Source organism: Acomys minous (genome assembly GCF_964271855.1).
Source record: "Acomys minous genome assembly, chromosome: 3".
In the NCBI taxonomy this organism is placed as follows: Eukaryota; Metazoa; Chordata; class Mammalia; order Rodentia; family Muridae; genus Acomys; species Acomys minous.
This window is the reverse complement of record NC_140485.1, coordinates 83,422,548-83,439,867: the sequence shown is the minus strand read 5'-3', so window position 1 is coordinate 83,439,867 and position 17,320 is coordinate 83,422,548. Positions and strand designations below refer to the sequence as shown.

Below are 17,320 nucleotides of genomic sequence, written 5' to 3'. Positions count from 1 at the left end.
TCATGCCATGCAACAGAAAAGAGACCGACAAGGGCAGTTGGGATCCACCACAGAGAGGAGACACACAAGGGGCGTGGCTCTTACCCAGCCGCCGTTCTCCTGGATCCAAGGCTCTAGGTGGTCATTCAGGTAGGTGGCCATCCAACCTGCGATCCGACTCACCAATACCTGCATCTCCTTGTCCACGCTTTCCACGCACAGTGCCCCGCCGAAGGAGAAAAAGGCCACGATGCGACCCCAGTTTACCCCATCCCGGAAGAGTTCATTGACTACCTGTTCAAAGCTCTGATACGCTGTCCCTGGGGTTATATGGAGCTGGGATGTTAGATCACTGAACGCCCGCCGGTACCGCAGTTCAAACTCATCGCCGGCCTCTCTCAGCGCTTGCTTCACTGCTGCCATGGGAATCACCTCCCGTGCTTCCAAGCTGCTGCTGTGGCCAGTGGCTCCATTCACCGCCCGGCTGTCCGCCAGGTGCCAGGATGGGTTGCCATTGACGGCACTGGGGGTCTCCCTCTCTGACTCAGTTACTTCTGGGGCCTCAGTCCTGTTCTCTTCGACATCACTAAACTGGCTCCAGCTGTATCCTTTCTGGGAAAGCTTGTAGGAGAGAAAGTCAACCACCAGCTCCCGGTTGCTCTGAGACATTTTTATAATAGAGATGGGCTCAACCAGTCCATTGTCCAAAACACCTGCTCACTCACTGGGTCTGCTCGGTGTTTAGCGATTCTCTTCCAGGATCCAAAGCCAAGAGACGGTTCTGAAGAGAGAGAAAGAGCTTCAGGAGAAAAATTTTAATATGCATGTCATTTACCTTACAATATCCCCATTCCTCCTCCAGGTACCAGAATTGGTTTCTTTGTGGCTCTTAGGAAGGTCTGGGTCCAGGTTCTAAAGGACTTCAATTAAGTCAGATTGAAAGGACCAGCAAGCTTTGAATTGTTTCATCAGCCTCTTTTTACTACAACCACCCACCCCTTTTTCTCCGAAATGCCTTTCTCAAAAAGTCACCCCCATTGGCATACAACCCCTCCTCCCTCCCCACCTACATTCAAATCTATCTCCGGCGACAGCTAGCAGGTGCAGCCCCCCGGAAGATCTTTTGTATCATAGGTCGGGAGGAGGTGGTTCTGGGTCGCCGGTAACTCAGCCAAAGCCCCGGCCAGAGGGATCGTGCGACCTGGTAGGCAAGCCCAGAAGGAAACCAATTGCGAAGCTTAGGAACCCTCGCTTGCTTTTTCCATCGTCCAGATCGAGAGCGGCCTCTCTCTGCTCCGCAGCCTCCAGCCACCCGGGAGCCCAACCCCCTCGCTCTAGCACGCCCCTTGGCTCTCCGCCTCCTACTGGGAGCCAGGAGAACTCTCCCGGAGGTATGGGCTTAGTGTTATTCCGCCTCCCCCCCCCCCCCCCCGCGTCGCCCAGCTTTCTTTCTTTCTATTTAAGTACCAGCCCTGGATGAGGCTTCCGAAACCCTAAAGGGACTTCTCAGGGAACCTCAAGGTTTCGCGCAGGGTCGCGGGGAGGGGGAAACGGCCTCGGCTCTGCGATCTGATTTCGGAAAGACCACCCCCGGGCCTTTCCGAGAGGCTGTATGCTGGAGACCCCCCACAAACACCGCTGGTTGTTTCTGAATTTCCCAAAAGGCCCGGGACAGGGCGTTGGGGAACTGCCAGATCCTCCATTCCGCGCCCGGACACAATGGCCGCCGGCACCCCGCACAAAGACGGGGGTGAGAGGGAGGCGCTGCGCCCCGCCACCGGCCAGGAAGAAGGGTCGAGGCTCCCACGGCGGAGACCTCGTTTTCCTGAGGCCGGGCCCAAGGCGGCCTCCTGGAGCCCCCTGCATGGCTCCGGGGCCGCCGGCTGCTACGCGCAGAAGCCCCGGGTGGGTGGGCTGAGGCCTCGCTTACAGCTCGCGCTCCCCCGGGCCGGGTACCCGCCGAGCCACCGCCCCGTTGCTAGGCAACCGCCTTCCCTCAGGGGCGCCCCCTAGACCTCTCCTGGAAGGAGGGGTCTCGCCCCCGCGGCCCGCCCCAGCATAGCCAATCCGCGGGCCGAAGCGGCACGGAAGCGGGACGGCAAAGGCTCCCATTGGGCGCACGGCCTGTCAGGCACAAGGGAGGCGGCGCTCTCACCTGCGAGCCCAGTGAGCCGTGGGGGGCCACATCCCCCCTTCATCGGCCTGGTGGCTTCCAGACGCGACGGCGCTTCGCGGCTGAGTTGTACACCGCGGACTTGGGTCGGCCTACCTGGCTTGACTGCTCGCGCCGCGTCTCCCGGAGAAGCCGGCCTCAGTTTCCCCTGAAGAGACCGGGGGAACTTGCAAGCGCAGTCACTTCCGGTGCCGAGGCAGCGCGCGCGAGCCCGAGACGCAAGAGGAGCGCGCGCCAGGAGGGACTGGCTTCGAGACGTGGGAATCGGCGCCCCCTGGCGACGGGTTTGAGGAGTCGCAGGCGCATTCTGTGGTTTTTCCATCCTTCCGTTTTTTATACTCAAAAGAGCACTTTTTCTTGGGTGTCCAACATCGGACAGGTTTCTCAATTTGTGTATATTGTCCTTAATTGTAAAACTGATAGCAGTATTGACCTCTCATCGAGTGTGCATCAGCTATCACTTAGAAACCCCGAAGAATAGAAAACCCTTAATTTGATTGGATCATTGAAGACAGTTGTGAACAAGGCAAGGCTTGGTCTCTGTTTTCGTGAAGACTTATGCCTTAGGAATGGAGACAGTGTCCAAATAGGAAAATACACAAAAAAAATATATTGAAAAAAAACACCCCAATCCTGACATTTTGATAGCAATGACTAAATGAGAGTTGCTTTAGCGTGAGTGATCTTTTTCAAAATGCAAAGTTTGACTCTGACTGACCACTGCAGTAGAATGACATTTATTTAACAGGTTTTCTGCCCAAGCTGTCAAGTTTTATGTCCTCAAGATGACCTTAATTTCTGATCCTCCTGTCTCACGATTATACCCAGTTTCTGTGTCGCTGGGGATCAAACGGAGAGCCTTGTGCATACCAGGCAGGCGGCAGGCATCCTACCGAATGAGTTATAGCCCCAGTTTTTTTAAACTATTATTTTATTTGGGAGTGTGAGTGTGTGTGTAGGTGTAGGTGTATATGTGCCATCAGGTGTGTGTGGAGATCAAAGGACAACGTTTGGGAGTTGATTCTTTCCAAGAGTGGAACTCAGACCTTCAGGCTTGCAAGGCAAGTTCCCTCTTTTCATACAGAGTCTACTTAGGTAGCTCTGTAACTCAGGCTGCCCTTGACCTCGAACTCACTGGATAGCCTAGGTTGGTCTTGAACTCATAGCAGTCTCCCAGCTTTGGTGGACTGAGAGCTACTGGGATCTCATTCCCTCACGTGCATATGGCCACTGTTGGATGCCCAGTCTGTAACATAATACATGCACTCTCTTCCTCTCCTGCTTCCTGGCTGATGAAGGACATGGCATCTGGAAGAAGCTGTTCCTTTGTCCATCACTGGACAGTCTGGAGACCAAATCCCACGGTCTTTTGCATAAGAAGGGGCAGCATATGCTGTAGGCAACAGAGTTCATTTGTAATCACATATAATTTTCTCAGTAGTAGCAGTGACTCCCACCAAACTATTTCAGCTTGCTTGCTTTATTATTTATTTCTGCACTTCCTTTCTCATCCTTGTATCTTCACATCCTTTGCCTTTATTTGACTTTCTTTCCTTTTTTTTTTTTTTTTTTTTTTTTTTTTTGAGACAGGGTTTCTCTGTGTAGCCTTGACTGTCCTGGACTCGCTTTGTAGCCACCGCCGCCTGGCTGAGTTTCTTTCATAGTAAAAAACAAACAAACAAACAAACAAACAAAAAACCCCAAACCCACAAACTATTAAAGAACCATTTGCAGGTTAGAGAGATGGCTCAGTGGTTAAGAGCACTGACTGCGCTTCCAGAGGTCCTGAGTTCAATTCCCAGCAACCAGATGATGGCTCACAACCATCTATAATGTATACATAATAATAAATAAATCTTTAAAAAAAAAGAACCATTTGCTACTACAGTAAAAATATTCTTTTTGCTGTTATTCTCTTTATATATTCCTGGCTGTCCTGGACAGACTGGCATCAATACAGAGATCTTCCTGCCAGGGTCTGGGATTAAAGATTACTATGCCTGGCTAGTAAGAACATTCTTGTGTGTGGCCTCAGTGTATTACAATACCTGTCAAGTCACCCTAAGTCATCCTGTGTTTTCTCGGGTGGTTTGTGTCTGTTCAGTATTATCAAGTTGTCATTTTTGGTTCAAAATTATTGTGGCCTTCAACTAACTGGACCAACTGAGTGACCTTTGATAGTATATTATGTGCGTAGGTTAGTTGATGTTATATACTGTATGTACACAGATACATGCCTTAGTGAAGGGTTTTCTGGTATGCTTGGGGTCAAAATGGTTGATTCTTGGTGTGTGTGGTATTGTGGTTCAAACCCAGTATCTTGGCTCATGGTAGAGGGGGTTTGTGTGTATGTGTGTGGTGACAATGATAGGGCTGAAGGAGAAAGAAACCTGTTTTTGTTATGATCCCAAGTGTGGGATGGGGAACTGTCTTGTGTGAGAACAGGTGAGGTTAATCCACTAGAAGACAAACCACCTCATGCAGGAACTTGATGTTAGCTGAAAAGATCCGTGAACAGACTCTGGGAGGAGGTATATAAATGAGCCCAAAAACCGGAGGCGGGGCCTTTGGAGACTTGGGATTGTTTTGGCTGTTCATGGCTCCACTTCTAGAAGCTCCTAGAGAGAACCACTTGGGGGAAGGCTTTGAGGCTCCGGCTCCTGTTGAGGTTCCGGGTTCTGGTTACTCCAGGTTCCAGCAGAAGAAATCCTGCTGATTATGCCAGGAGAATCATTCCTCGGAACTGATATCGTTACAGTTTTGTTATTGTATTCTTTAATCCTCTTTTCCTATTGTTTAGGTTAGTTGGGTTATAAGTGACATACGCTCTGTTAATAAGTTTGTAATAAAATATATTGGTTAAGAAAATTGAGCCTACATCGGGCCCTGTGTAGCCCATGTCGGCCTGAAAGAAGCTATGTAGCATAGGCTGGTTGTTGTTTTGTTTTGGTTTTGGCTTTTTGAGGCAGAGTTTCTCTGTGTAGCCTTGCCTTGCTGTCCTAGACTCACTTTGTAGACAAGGCTGTCCTCGAACTCACAGTGATCCTCCTGCCTCTGCCTCTGCTGGGATTAAAGGCGTGCGCCACCACGCCTGGCTGTTGTTTTAAATAGGTGTTTTTTCTTATAGTTCATTTATTATCTTATGTACATTGGTGTTTTGCCTACACGTGTCTATATGAGGGCATTGGATCCCCTGGAACTGGAGTTACAGACTGCCCTATGGGTGCTGGGAGTTGAACCTGGGTCCTCTGTGAGAGCAGCCTGTGCTCCTAACCACTGAACTGTCTCTCCAGCTGGTGTAGGCTACTCTTGAGCTCTTACTCCTCTTCCTTCACGGCTGGAGTGCTGGGTTTATGGGTGTGCACCAGCATGCTCTATGTTGTGTGTGCTGGGGATTAAGCCCAGGGCTTTGTATATGCTAGGCAAGAACTCTACCAATTTCTATTTTTAAGACAGAAGCTGTGTAAGTTACTATTATGTAACTAAAAGCATTGTTTTTGTTTTACAAGTCTTCTGGCAATTTATGAGTGGAGATAGCTGAGACTTAACACAGGGAAGGCTGGGTTTCTGAAGTGTGTGGGACACACATGGACTCTTGGGAAGCAGGGTTTAGCTAGACAGGGATGAGACAGCCAGGCTGCATATATGTTGAACTGGATGGATAGGAAGGCCCTGTCTAAGTTGACAGCTAAATAGCAAGCGTGGAAAAACTGGATCATACCAAGTAGGTTGGCAGATTTGAAGCATTATTTTGGCCAGGTTTATGTTGAAGAGCTCATTCTCATCAGTTTATGTTGCAGGTGCCATTAAGCTTGGTCAAGAAAAAGCTATGTGGAAAAGTTCTTTGTTTCTGATTCTGGTATCAGGAGAGACTGAGTTTTACATTCCCTTTATATATTTTTCCCTTTAGCTTTTCTTGGATCTGTTCTTTACAATGGGAACCTGTACATCCAGCCTCTTCACTTTTCAAATTTTTATTAAAAAATACACACACACACACACACACACACACACACACACACACACACACACACAAACATTTTTGGGAGAAGAGCAGAGAGGATAATTCATGTATCCTTTCACAAACTTACTATTTTTGCCATGGTAGCAGTTAGGAAACAGACTTGATAATGGTGGGATTGACTAGTCTTTGAGTTATTATTTAGATTTGCATTTTGAGACAGAGGCATGTAAATCAGTAGCCCAAGATCCTTTCTTAGAAAAAGATGGAATTAAGCATTAATAGAAAGGTGTTCTATCAGTCAGGGTTCTACGGAGGAACAGGAGATATGTGTGTATTTGGAAGCCTTGCAGGCTGTGGTCCAGCTAGTTCAGCAATGCTGTCCACCAATGGAAGGTCCAGGAATCCAGGAGTTGTTCAGTCTGCAGGCCGGACGGATGAGCTGGGCTCTAACGTCAGTGAGAGAACGGACTTGCCAGCAAGAGCAAGCAGGCAGAGAGAGCGAGCTGCCTTCTTCCACGTCCTTTCTATAGGCTGCCAGCAGAAGGTGTGGCCCAGATTAATATGCAGGTCTTCTACCTTGAGAGATCTGGATTAAAAGAATATTTTCCAGCTGGGCATGGTGGCTCACGCCTTTGATCCCAGCAACAAAGGAGGCAGAGGCAGGCAGAGTGCTGTGAGTTTGAGGCCAGCCTGGTCCACAAAATCCAGGACAGCCAGGCCTACACAGAGAAACCCTGCCTTGAAAAAAACAAAACAAAAAGAAAGCGACAAGATTCTGATTAGAAGGGGGTTTTCCCACTTTACATGATTAATTAAGGAAAAAAAAAGTCACAGATGTACCTACCTGCTTGGGTTTTAGTTAATTGTAGTTGACAACTAAGAATAGCCATCACATGTTGACCCCTTGTCAACTTGATGTATCTGCTTATATCTACTTATGCCATTTTTATTTTTATTTTTTGAGACTCCCTATGTAGACCCTGCTGGCCTTAAAGTCTGCTTGCCTCTGCCACCCCAGCACTGGGATTGCAGGCTTGCGCCACCATGCCAGGCTACGTATGCAGTTTTGTTTGTTTTTTGTTTTTGTTTTTGTCTTCTTTTGTTTTTCCAGACAGGACTTCTCTGTTGTAGCCTTACCGCTCCTGGGCTTGCTTTGTAGACCAGGCTGGCCTCGAACTCACAGAGATCCACCTGCCTCTGCTTCCCCAGGGCTGGGATTAAAGGCGTGCACCACCACCTCCTGGCCTCTTAGGCCATTCTTAATTTCCAAACGAAAACAATAGCCAGGTCATAATTACACGTGACATGATGTAACTATCCTTCATAGAGCTGCAAATGCATTATGGATGTTAGACTAGATGGCAATGCTCCTAGAGGGACATTCTTTTTGTTTGTTTGTTTGTTTTGTTTTTCAAGACAGGGTTTCTCTGTGTAGCCTTGGCTGTCCTAGACTCACTTTGTAGACCAGGCTGGCCTTGAACTCACAGAACTCCATCCGCTTCTACCTCCACAAGCGCTAGGATTATAGGCATGCGCCACTAAGTTTAGAAGAGCTAATCTTTCTTAACTCTACTGTGGAGAAGCAATCCTATTCCCCTCTGCTAATCTGGACCAGTTGTTATTCCTTTCTTTGCCTGCTGGCTTAAGGGCATCGGAAACCCAAAGGAGCCAGGAGAAGTCTCAACTTCTAGTTCAAATGGATGTTTGTTGTGGCTCCTGGCAGGAGTTGCCGGTTCCCAGTCTGGAACCAAAACTTCTAGGCCAGCAGAACTTAGGGCAGAGGGAACAGGAAGCAAACATTTTCCTAGTGGGTTACTAGGGATGATCGTACATGGCACAATTCCCTTTTTGACCCCTTGATTCCTGGACCCATGGATCCTGGCGATGGCAGAAGCTGTACCCTATATTAGATGCAGATTCAAATCATGTACTGCCTTCTGGAGAGCTCTGTCCTAGCCCTGCAGCCCGCTGTCACCTAACTGCTGCTGTAACTGTTCTCAAAAGGTCATTCCATCCTTTTCAGGCCAGATGCTTCAGGGTGGTGGGGACTATGGTAAGACCAGTGGTCGTGATTGTGGGCCCACTGCTGCAAGTCTCTGGCTGTGAAGGGAGCAGAGTCAGCGTCTTCTCTAACTATCCCTGTTACTCTTTTTTTTTTTTTTTTAATTTGGAACCCTTCACAAATTAGCGAGCGATACAGAGAAGATTAGCATGGCCCCTGCGAAAGGATGACACGCAAATCCACGTTACTCTTAATGGGCCCATGAACAGTGTCCATGATGGCTGAAATGGAGGTTAGGATGAGCTCGGCAGCATGGCCTTCCACTCACCAAGGCTGACATGGCTACAGCTGCTGCTCAATGCCAGATCTGCCCACAGCAGAGACCAACCCTGAGCCCCAGATATGCCTGAAGTTTTGCCCACTGTGCAGGTTTCCCTTTGCTGGTATCTTTCAGGGATGCTTTAGAAAGGGGCTGTGATGCTGTAGTTACCCACCTCTGGGTGGCACCTGCATAACAGGCCGAACCATCACTAAACCAGCCCCTCGTCTCCTCTTCTTTGTCGTGGGGCACACCCATGAGGCATGCTTGGCAACACATGGTACTGCAGTGGGAGTAGAAACATAGGAGGCAGTCGGGCACCTTCTTTTCTTTTTCTTTTTTCCAGTTTTTAGGACAGTTTCTTTGTGTGGCCTTGGCTTTTCTGGACTCATTTTGTAGACCAGGCTGGCCTCAAACTGACAGAAATCTGCCTGCCTTGGCCTCCCGAGTGCTGGGATTACAGGCTCGGACTATGTAACTTGTTTATGCCTTCAGGACCTGCTTGGGCCTGATCACATACATTTTACTTATATTTAGTTGATAATAGATTGCTGCTGTGCATGTCCTACTTTATAACACCCAGCTCATGATGACTAGCCTAGGTCACATCATGGCCCATCGTCAAACTTTCAGATTTCCACTAAGGCCCAATAGTAGGTCAAGAGCTGTCACTCAAAGGGAGAATAGTTGTCTGTAGATGATAGTAGAACCGTGCTCCAAAATCCCAAAGGTCTCTTCTGTGATTCATCTATAGGGGCCTTCCAAAAGCTCCCAACAGCATCCTTATCTGCCACTGATACCTCAAGTACCATGGGGTCTGCTGAATCCTATGGCCCAAGTGGTAGAGCAACCTGCGCAGCAACCAGGTCCTATTCAAAGCTAGTAAAACTTGGAATAAGGGTCAAAATACTACACCTAAGTGAGGAATTATCTAGCTCCAGAATTCAAATGGGCCCACTAAAATACTCTACTTCTTTTTTCATGGTGGGAAGGGCTAGGTACAATAATTTATCCTTAACCTTAGAAGGAATATTTCTGTATGCCCCACATGAGTGGATTCCTAAGAGTTTCATTGAGGTAGAAGGCCCTTTAAATTTAGTTGGATTTATTTCCCATCCTCTGATGTGCATGTCACCAAGTTAGAAGTGGTTGCTACCTCCTCACATGGTCCAGTCAGCATAATGTTGTCACTGTAGTGGACCAATGTAATACTGTGTGGAAGAGACAGCGGTCTCTTTGTTAAGACACAAGGCTTGAAGTAAAACTGTAAAGGTATACTTCTGGCATGTCGACTAAGCAAATTGCTTCTGTTTGTTCTTATGGACAGGTACTGAGAGAAAGGCGTTTGCTAGATCAGTAGCAGCACACCACATACCAGGAAATGTGTTAATCTGCTCGCGCATATCAGCTTCACAGAAATCTGCCCACCCCTGCCTCCCCCAGTGCTGGCATTAAAGGCGTGCGCCCCACCGCCCAGCTTGCACAGAAAAAATTTAAAGTTTAACCTTTCAAATACCTTTCTACTGCTTCCAGGTTCTTCATGTGAAGTGTCTGTAAACTGCAAGCATCCACGAGAGGCTTGAGAGTGAGGCAGAGGTTTCTGAGGCCTGGCTGTAGGAGAAACATTAACTACAGGCCAGGTGAGCATTCACGGTGAGTTATACCCAAAGGGGTAAGAGAAACATTAGCATATCAGCCTCATAAGCCTTTAAGTAACTTGAGTGTCTTTTAAAGCTAATACATGTCTTAGAAATTCTTTAAATTTGGAAAGGAAAAAGTAAAATCACCCACTATCCTGCTTTTTAGAGAAATTATGACTGACATGTGCTGTTGTGTTGGAGATTAAAGCCAGAGCTTCACACACCTTATCACTGAGCTAGCCTCAAACCGTTTTGTACTTTTAATTTTTATTTTATTTTGTGCATATTTTAAATCTTCTTTTATACATGTAGTATTTTGCCTGCATGTGTGTCTGCGCATCTCTTGCCTGTCTGGTGCCCATGGAGGCCAGAGGAGGATGTTGGTTCAGACAGTTGTGAACTATCATGTGGGTGCTGGGAGCCCTACTCAGGTCTTTTGGAAGAGAAGCCCATACTTACTTATTTTCTTTCTTTCCTTCATTCGTTTTTTCTTTTCCAGCAAAGGTTCTGTGTAGCCTTTGCTGTCTGTACTCACTCTATACACCAGGTTGGCCTTGAACTCGCAGAGATCCGCCTGCCTCTGCCTGGGATTAAAGGCGTGAGCCACCACACCTGGCCTGAGAGGCCCAAACTCTTAATTACTGACCCAAGCCTCCAGTTCTTTTTTTTTGGACTTTGTTTTGGTGTTCTGAGACAGTGTCTCACTATGTAGCCCTGCCTGGCCTGGAGCTCACAGCAATCTGCCTGCCTCCGGAGCGCAGCGATGAAAGGTGAGCGCCTCCATAACTGGCCCTTTTGGTACCTTCTATTTGGAGTCAGGGTCTCAGGCTGTGCTGAGACTGGCCGTGAGCCTGTGATTCTCCCGCTTTTACCTCCTGAGTAGTTAGTATCGCAGGTCTGTGCCACCATGCCTAGCATGAACGGCATTATAGATTTTTGAGTATATTTCAAGTAAAAAGAAAGATATGAGGTATGGGGATGGGGAGTACACATACAATGTCAAATTTAGGAGACTGAGGCAGGAGAATCAGAAATTCTGGGCTAGCTTTGCCCATAAATTCAGTTCAAGGGGTCAGCACATGCCTTTAATCCCAGCACTCAGGAGGCAGAGGCAGGTGGATTGCTGTGAGTTCAAGACAAGCCTGGTCTACAAAGTGCGTCCAGCACAGCCAGGGCTACATAGAGAAACCCTGTCTTGGAAAAAAAAATTCAGTTCAAGGCCAGCCTAGCCTATATTTTTTGGAGATTCTGCCTCAAAACAAAACAAAAAACAAGCTGTGCTTGGTGGCACATCTTATAATCCCAGCACTTGGGAGGTGGTGGCAGAAGTGTTAGGAGTTGAAGGTCATTCTCAGCAATATAGTCATTTTAAGGCTAGGCCGGGCAACGTGTGATCCTGTCTCAGAAATATGTCATGGGAGGTATGGGGAGCGGGGGAAGCCCTGAGTGATTGTGTGTAGTTAATATGAACACACACAGATAAACAAAACAAACGTGGGCCAGGTATGGTAGTGGGCATCCCTGCACTTGAGAAGTAGAGCCAGGCAGATCTCTGTTTTTTGTTATTTTGTTTTTGTTTTTTGTTTTGAGACAGGGTTTCTGTGTGTAGCCTTGGCTCTCCTGGACTCTGTAGATCATGCTGGCCTTGAATTCAAAGCGATCCTCCTGCCTCTGCCTCCCAAGTGCTGGGATTAAAGGTGTGTGCCACCACGCCCAGCTAACCAGGCTGATCTCTGTAAATTCAAGGCTAACTTGGTCTACCTAGAGATTTTCTGGACATCCAGGGCTAAATAGAGAGAGACACTGTCTAAAAACAAACTCAGTAATGTACGAAACTTACAAGATGTGTGTGAGTGTGTGTGTGTGTGTGTGTGTGTGTGTGTGTGTGTGTGTGTGTGTTATTTACAGGAACATGAGTACCATGGCGTGTGTGGAGGCCAGAGAATAATTTAGGAGCTGAATTTTCTTTCACCGTAGGCAGGGATTGAACTCAGGCTCGCACGCATCTCCCTTACCCATCAAGCTGTCTCCATTGTCCTTGCTTGGTTTTTGAAATAAAGTCTTGTAGGCTGCCCTCAAATCCACTGTGTAGCCAAGGCTGCCCTCAAATCCACTGTGTAGCCGAGGCTGGCCTCCATCCTGCTGCTTCAGCACTCAAGTGCTGTGATTCCATTCATGAGGACCCCATGCCTGTCTGGAATTGGTGAGTTGCAGAAAGAACAGAACACGTTTGCTTGGCGTTTCTGGGCAGTGGTGAATTAGAGCAAATGTCCAGTGTGTCCTGTGTTGACTTTTGAATGTTTAGATGGTGAGGGGGTTGTTTTGGACTTTAAATTGGCCCAACCTTGGAAGCTACATAGATCTGTTTCTGTAAACAGATCCGATTTCAACATAGAAGTTAGCAACTGTGGAAACAAAGTCCATTAGACTTTCTTCAGATTTAGTTTGTACATTTGATTACTAGTCAGAACTAGATGTTGGATATGTTGCCATTTGCTAACTCTAGTTCCTTATGTACAAAGGGAAAATGAAGATGGTAAAATGAAAATATGTGTTAATGTATGAGATCACTTACCCCTAGGAAAGCGTTCGTGAGGAAGTGGCATTGCATGGATGGGGTTATTTTAACTGATTGTTCTAATGAAGCATTGGCTTCTGTGTACTCTCTTGAATTCCCAGCGGGTTAGCTTGTGCTTTCCTCTCTGTCTCAGTGGTGAGGGGCTCCAGCTTCTAGCACATCCATGTGTTTTGCTAGGAGCTGCTAGCCTGCAATTTCAGGCCCGCTTAGAATGCGCTCTGCCGCTCCCCACCTCTTCTAACCTGCCCCTTTTGATTTATAGTGCTTGTCAAGGCTGCTTATTTTTGGTGTGAGGATGAGTGAAGAGAGACGAGAGGCCACAAGAGGCTAATTTCAGATGAATGTAGAAACAGGTTACATTGCTTCTTCTGCGACCTTCCTCATGTGCATTTTTCTCCATTTATTTCCCCTTTTCACCCATTTCTTCCCCAGAAAGAGTTTGTTTTTTTTCCCAGTCATTGATTCTCTGTATAGCTCTAGCTGCCCAAAAACTCACTCTGTAGACCAGGCTGACCTGTGCCTCCAAACACCTGGGATTAAAGGCGTGTCCCACCACCATGCCTGGTTTAGATGACTTTTTAATCTGTAGGTTTCTTTAGATCTCACTGCTCTCAGCAGCCTTCACTGACCCTCCTTCACCCAGGTCGCTGTTCTCCCTGAGTACTCACTTTTATGTGTTTTTAGGAAAAGGAGCCCCCTGTGTCTGTTCTTGGTTTGTTTGTTTGCTTGTTTGTTTCAAGGCAAGGTTTCTCTGTGGAGCCTTGGCTGACTGGGAATTTGTAGACCAGGCTGACCTGGAAGTCACAGAGCTCCTGAGTGCTGAGATTAAAGGGGTGCACTACCATGCCCGCCTTTTTGTCTGTTTCTTAAGGAAAAGGATTACACATATATGTATCTTTTCAGTGTTTATTTTGGGAAGCAGCAAATGGGCTCTATGATATGATACTGGTTTTTGTTATTTGTTTTTTCCCAAAGACAGAGTTTCTCTGTGTAGCCTTGGCTTTCCTGGACTCATAGATCCCTGTTCTCTGGAAGAACAGACAGCCCCAGACTTTTCCCCCCTCAGATTTCCTGTAAGGTTATATTATTTTTCATTTCTTTCTTTTTATTTATTTAATTTTCATTTACATATTTTGTTGAGACAGGGACTTATTTTATAGCCTTTGCTGTCCTGGATTTTGCTGTGTAGATCAGGCTGGCCTCGAACTCAGAGATCCATCCACCTGCCTTTGCCTCCCAGTGCTGGGATTAAAGTGCCACCAAGCCCAGCTTTTTATTTTATTTATTTATTTATTTATTTTTCTTTTTCCAGACAGGGTTTCTCTGTGTAGCCTTGTCTGTCCTGGATTCACTTTGTAGACCAGGCTGGCGTCGAACTCAGAGATGTGAGATCTGCCTGTCTCTGCCTCCTGAGTGATGGGATTAAGGGTGTGCATCACCAAGCCCGACTGCTAAATAATACTATATTCCTGAGAATATTTGTAGTTTTTTCAGTAGTCTGTAATGTGGTAGTTTCAGATACTTTTGAAATATGAAGCTAATTCTCTTGCTTGGCAGCTTGATTTCGCTAAGGGGGTGTGCTTGATGCGTCTGCGTCTGCCTTTCCCCCCCTTCAGTGAAACCTGTTGACAGAAACTCAATCATGGTTAAGGGGTGCAGGAAGGATCTTGTTCCCACCGTTCATGGGGTCTCCCTTAACCAGCCGCCCTTAGCTTTGACCTGTGCGGTATCCCACCAGCTTCAAGAGACGGTCATGTTTTGACATCCTAGTATTTGTTGTTTGCGGTGAGGCAGTGCTGTGAAACCATCTTGCTTTAGCAGTTACTTTGCTCTGTGTCCTGGCCCTCCTCCTCTCCTGTTTATTTTCTCACTGAGCTACATCCCCAACCCTACTTTTGGTTTTCTTCATATGTTTTGTCAGCCTTTAGCAAAGAGGATGGGAGTTCTCAAGGGATAACTGATACATATTTGTTAATTTGCTCCCACTTTGAGCAGAGACTGGGTGATTCCCCCCCCACCTCCACCCCAACAGGGTTTCTCTGTGTAGCCTTGGCTGTCTGGACTTGCTTTGTGGATCCACCTGTCTCTGTCTCCCTGAGAGCTGGGATTACAGGTGTGACCTACCAAGCCTGGCTGAGACAGGGTGTTTTTAATTGTTGGAGACAGAGTCTCATTTTGTAGCCCAGGATGACTTCAAATGTGAGTTAGTTCTCTTGCCTCAGGTTCTCAAGTGCGGTGCCTGCTGCTTTTACAGAGGACACAGGTTTGGTTTCTTTCTGTTTGCTTTTTTTTTTCTTCTTTTTTTGAGACAGGGTTTCTCTGTGTAGCCTTGGCTGTCCTGGATTCACTTTGTAGACCGGACTGGCGTCGAACTCAGAGATGTGAGATCTGCCTGTCTCTGCCTCCTGAGTGATGGGATTAAGGGTGTGCATCACCAAGCCCGACTGCTAAATAATACTATATTCCTGAGAATATTTGTAGTTTTTTCAGTAGTCTGTAATGTGGTAGTTTCAGATACTTTTGAAATATGAAGCTAAGTCTCTTGCTTGGCAGCTTGATTTCGCTAAGGGGGTGTGCTTGATGCGTCTGCGTCTGCCTTTTCCCCCCTTCAGTGAAACCTGTTGACAGAAACTCAATCGTGGTTAAGGGGTGCAGGAAGGATCTTGTTCCCACCGTTCATGGGGTCTCCCTTAACCAGCTGCCCTTAGCTTTGACCTGTGCGGTATCCCACCAGCTTCAAGAGAAGTTCATGTTTGCTGTTTTGACATCCTAGTATTTGTTGTTTCGGTGAGGCAGTGCTGTGAAACCATCTTGCTTTAGCAGTTACTTTGCTCTGTGTCCTGGCCCTCCTCCTCTCCTGTTTATTTTCTCACTGAGCTACATCCCCAACCCTACTTTTGGTTTTCTTCATATGTTTTGTCAGCCTTTAGCAAAGAGGATGGGAGTTCTCAAGGGATAACTGATACATATTTGTTAATTTGCTCCCACTTTGAGCAGAGACTGGGTGATTCCCCCACCCCACCCCCCCAACCCCAACAGGGTTTCTCTGTGTAGCCTTGGCTGTCTGGACTTGCTTTGTGGATCCACCTGTCTCTGTCTCCCTGAGAGCTGGGATTTCAGGTGTGACCTACCAAGCCTGGCTGAGACAGGGTGTTTTTAATTGTTGGAGACAGAGTCTCATTTTGTAGCCCAGGATGACTTCAAATGTGAGTTAGTTCTCTTGCCTCAGGTTCTCAAGTGCGGTGCCTGCTGCTTTTACAGAGGACACAGGTTTGGTTTCTTTCTGTTTGCTTTTTTTCTTCTTTTTTTGAGACAGGGTTTCTCTGTGTAGCCTTGGCTGTCCTGGATTCACTTTGTAGACCGGACTGGTGTCGAACTCAGAGATGTGAAATCTGCCTGTCTCTGCCTCCTGAGTGATGGGATTAAGGGTGTGCATCACCAAGCCCGACTGCTAAATAATACTATATTCCTGAGAATATTTGTAGTTTTTTCAGTAGTCTGTAATGTGGTAGTTTCAGATACTTTTGAAATATGAAGCTAATTCTCTTGCTTGGCAGCTTGATTTCGCTAAGGGGGTGTACTTGATGCGTCTGCGTCTGCCTTTTCCCCCCTTCAGTGAAACCTGTTGACAGAAACTCATTCGTGGTTAAGGGGTACAGGAAGGATCTTGTTCCCACCGTTCATGGGGTCTCCCTTAACCAGCTGCCCTTAGCTTTGACCTGTGCGGTATCCCACCAGCTTCAAGAGACGTTCATGTTTGCTGTTTTGACATCCTAGTATTTGTTGTTTGCGGTGAGGCAGTGCTGTGAAACCATCTTGCTTTAGCAGTTACTTTGCTCTGTGTCCTGGCCCTCCTCCTCTCCTGTTTATTTTCTCACTGAGCTACATCCCCAACCCTACTTTGGTTTTCTTCATATGTTTTGTCAGCCTTTAGCAAAGAGCATGGGAGTTCTCAAGGGATAACTGATACATATTTGTTAATTTGCTCCCACTTTGAGCAGAGACTGGGTGATTCCCCCACCCCACCCCCCCAACCCCAACAGGGTTTCTCTGTGTAGCCTTGGCTGTCTGGACTTGCTTTGTGGATCCACCTGTCTCTGTCTCCCTGAGAGCTGGGATTACAGGTGTGACCTACCAAGCCTGGCTGAGACAGGGTGTTTTTAATTGTTGGAGACAGAGTCTCATTTTGTAGCCCAGGATGACTTCAAATGTGAGTTAGTTCTCTTGCCTCAGGTTCTCAAGTGCTGTGCCTGCTGCTTTTACAGAGGACACAGGTTTGGTTTCTTTCTGTTTGCTTTTTTTTTCTTCTTTTTTTGAGACAGGTTTTCTCTGTGTAGCCTTGGCTGTCCTGGATTCACTTTGTAGACCAGGCGGGCGTCGAACTCAGAGATGTGAGATCTGCCTGTCTCTGCCTCCTGAGTGATGGGATTAAGGGTGTGCATCACCAAGCCCGACTGCTAAATAATACTATATTCCTGAGAATATTTGTAGTTTTTTCAGTAGTCTGTAATGTGGTAGTTTCAGATACTTTTGAAATATGAAGCTAATTCTCTTGCTTGGCAGCTTGATTTCGCTAAGGGGGTGTACTTGATGCGTCTGCGTCTGCCTTTTCCCCCCTTCAGTGAAACCTGTTGACAGAAACTCATTCGTGGTTAAGGGGTACAG

At 47.1% G+C, this 17,320-nt stretch overlaps 2 protein-coding genes and 3 long non-coding RNA genes across 8 annotated transcripts in view; 3 read left to right on the top strand and 2 right to left on the bottom strand.

The window, feature by feature from the left end:
- LOC311594408 (bcl-2-like protein 1) overlaps positions 1-1,393 on the bottom strand; it is a 61,782-nt gene extending 60,389 nt beyond the window's left edge. For all 4 annotated transcript variants that reach the window (XM_084776077.1, XM_084776075.1, XM_084776074.1 and 1 more), the window contains exons 1-2: positions 1,050-1,393; positions 85-760 (exon numbers count right to left, since the gene is read on the bottom strand). In XM_084776077.1, the coding sequence (XP_084632203.1) occupies positions 85-648 (564 nt within the window). In that variant the 5' untranslated portion in view covers positions 649-760; positions 1,050-1,393. The remainder of the gene's footprint in view (positions 1-84; positions 761-1,049) is intronic.
- Positions 1-17,320, top strand: part of LOC311594415 — a 161,780-nt gene that overhangs the window by 10,697 nt on the left and 133,763 nt on the right. The gene's annotated exons all lie outside the window — the stretch shown is intronic.
- Positions 6,116-9,086, bottom strand: LOC311594421. Its single transcript, XR_014778085.1, has 2 exons — positions 8,613-9,086; positions 6,116-6,702 (listed from the first exon to the last, which is right to left on the bottom strand). It is a non-coding gene; the product is annotated as an uncharacterized lncRNA (long non-coding RNA).
- Positions 6,698-9,225, top strand: LOC311594423. The gene is made up of 2 exons (XR_014778087.1): positions 6,698-7,339; positions 9,095-9,225. It is a non-coding gene; the product is annotated as an uncharacterized lncRNA (long non-coding RNA).
- The window catches only part of LOC311594399 (targeting protein for Xklp2-like), a 35,822-nt gene continuing 30,232 nt past the window's right edge, over positions 11,731-17,320 (top strand). The window contains exon 1 of the mRNA XM_084776041.1: positions 11,731-12,280. The gene's annotated coding sequence lies outside the window, so the exon portion shown is untranslated. The remainder of the gene's footprint in view (positions 12,281-17,320) is intronic.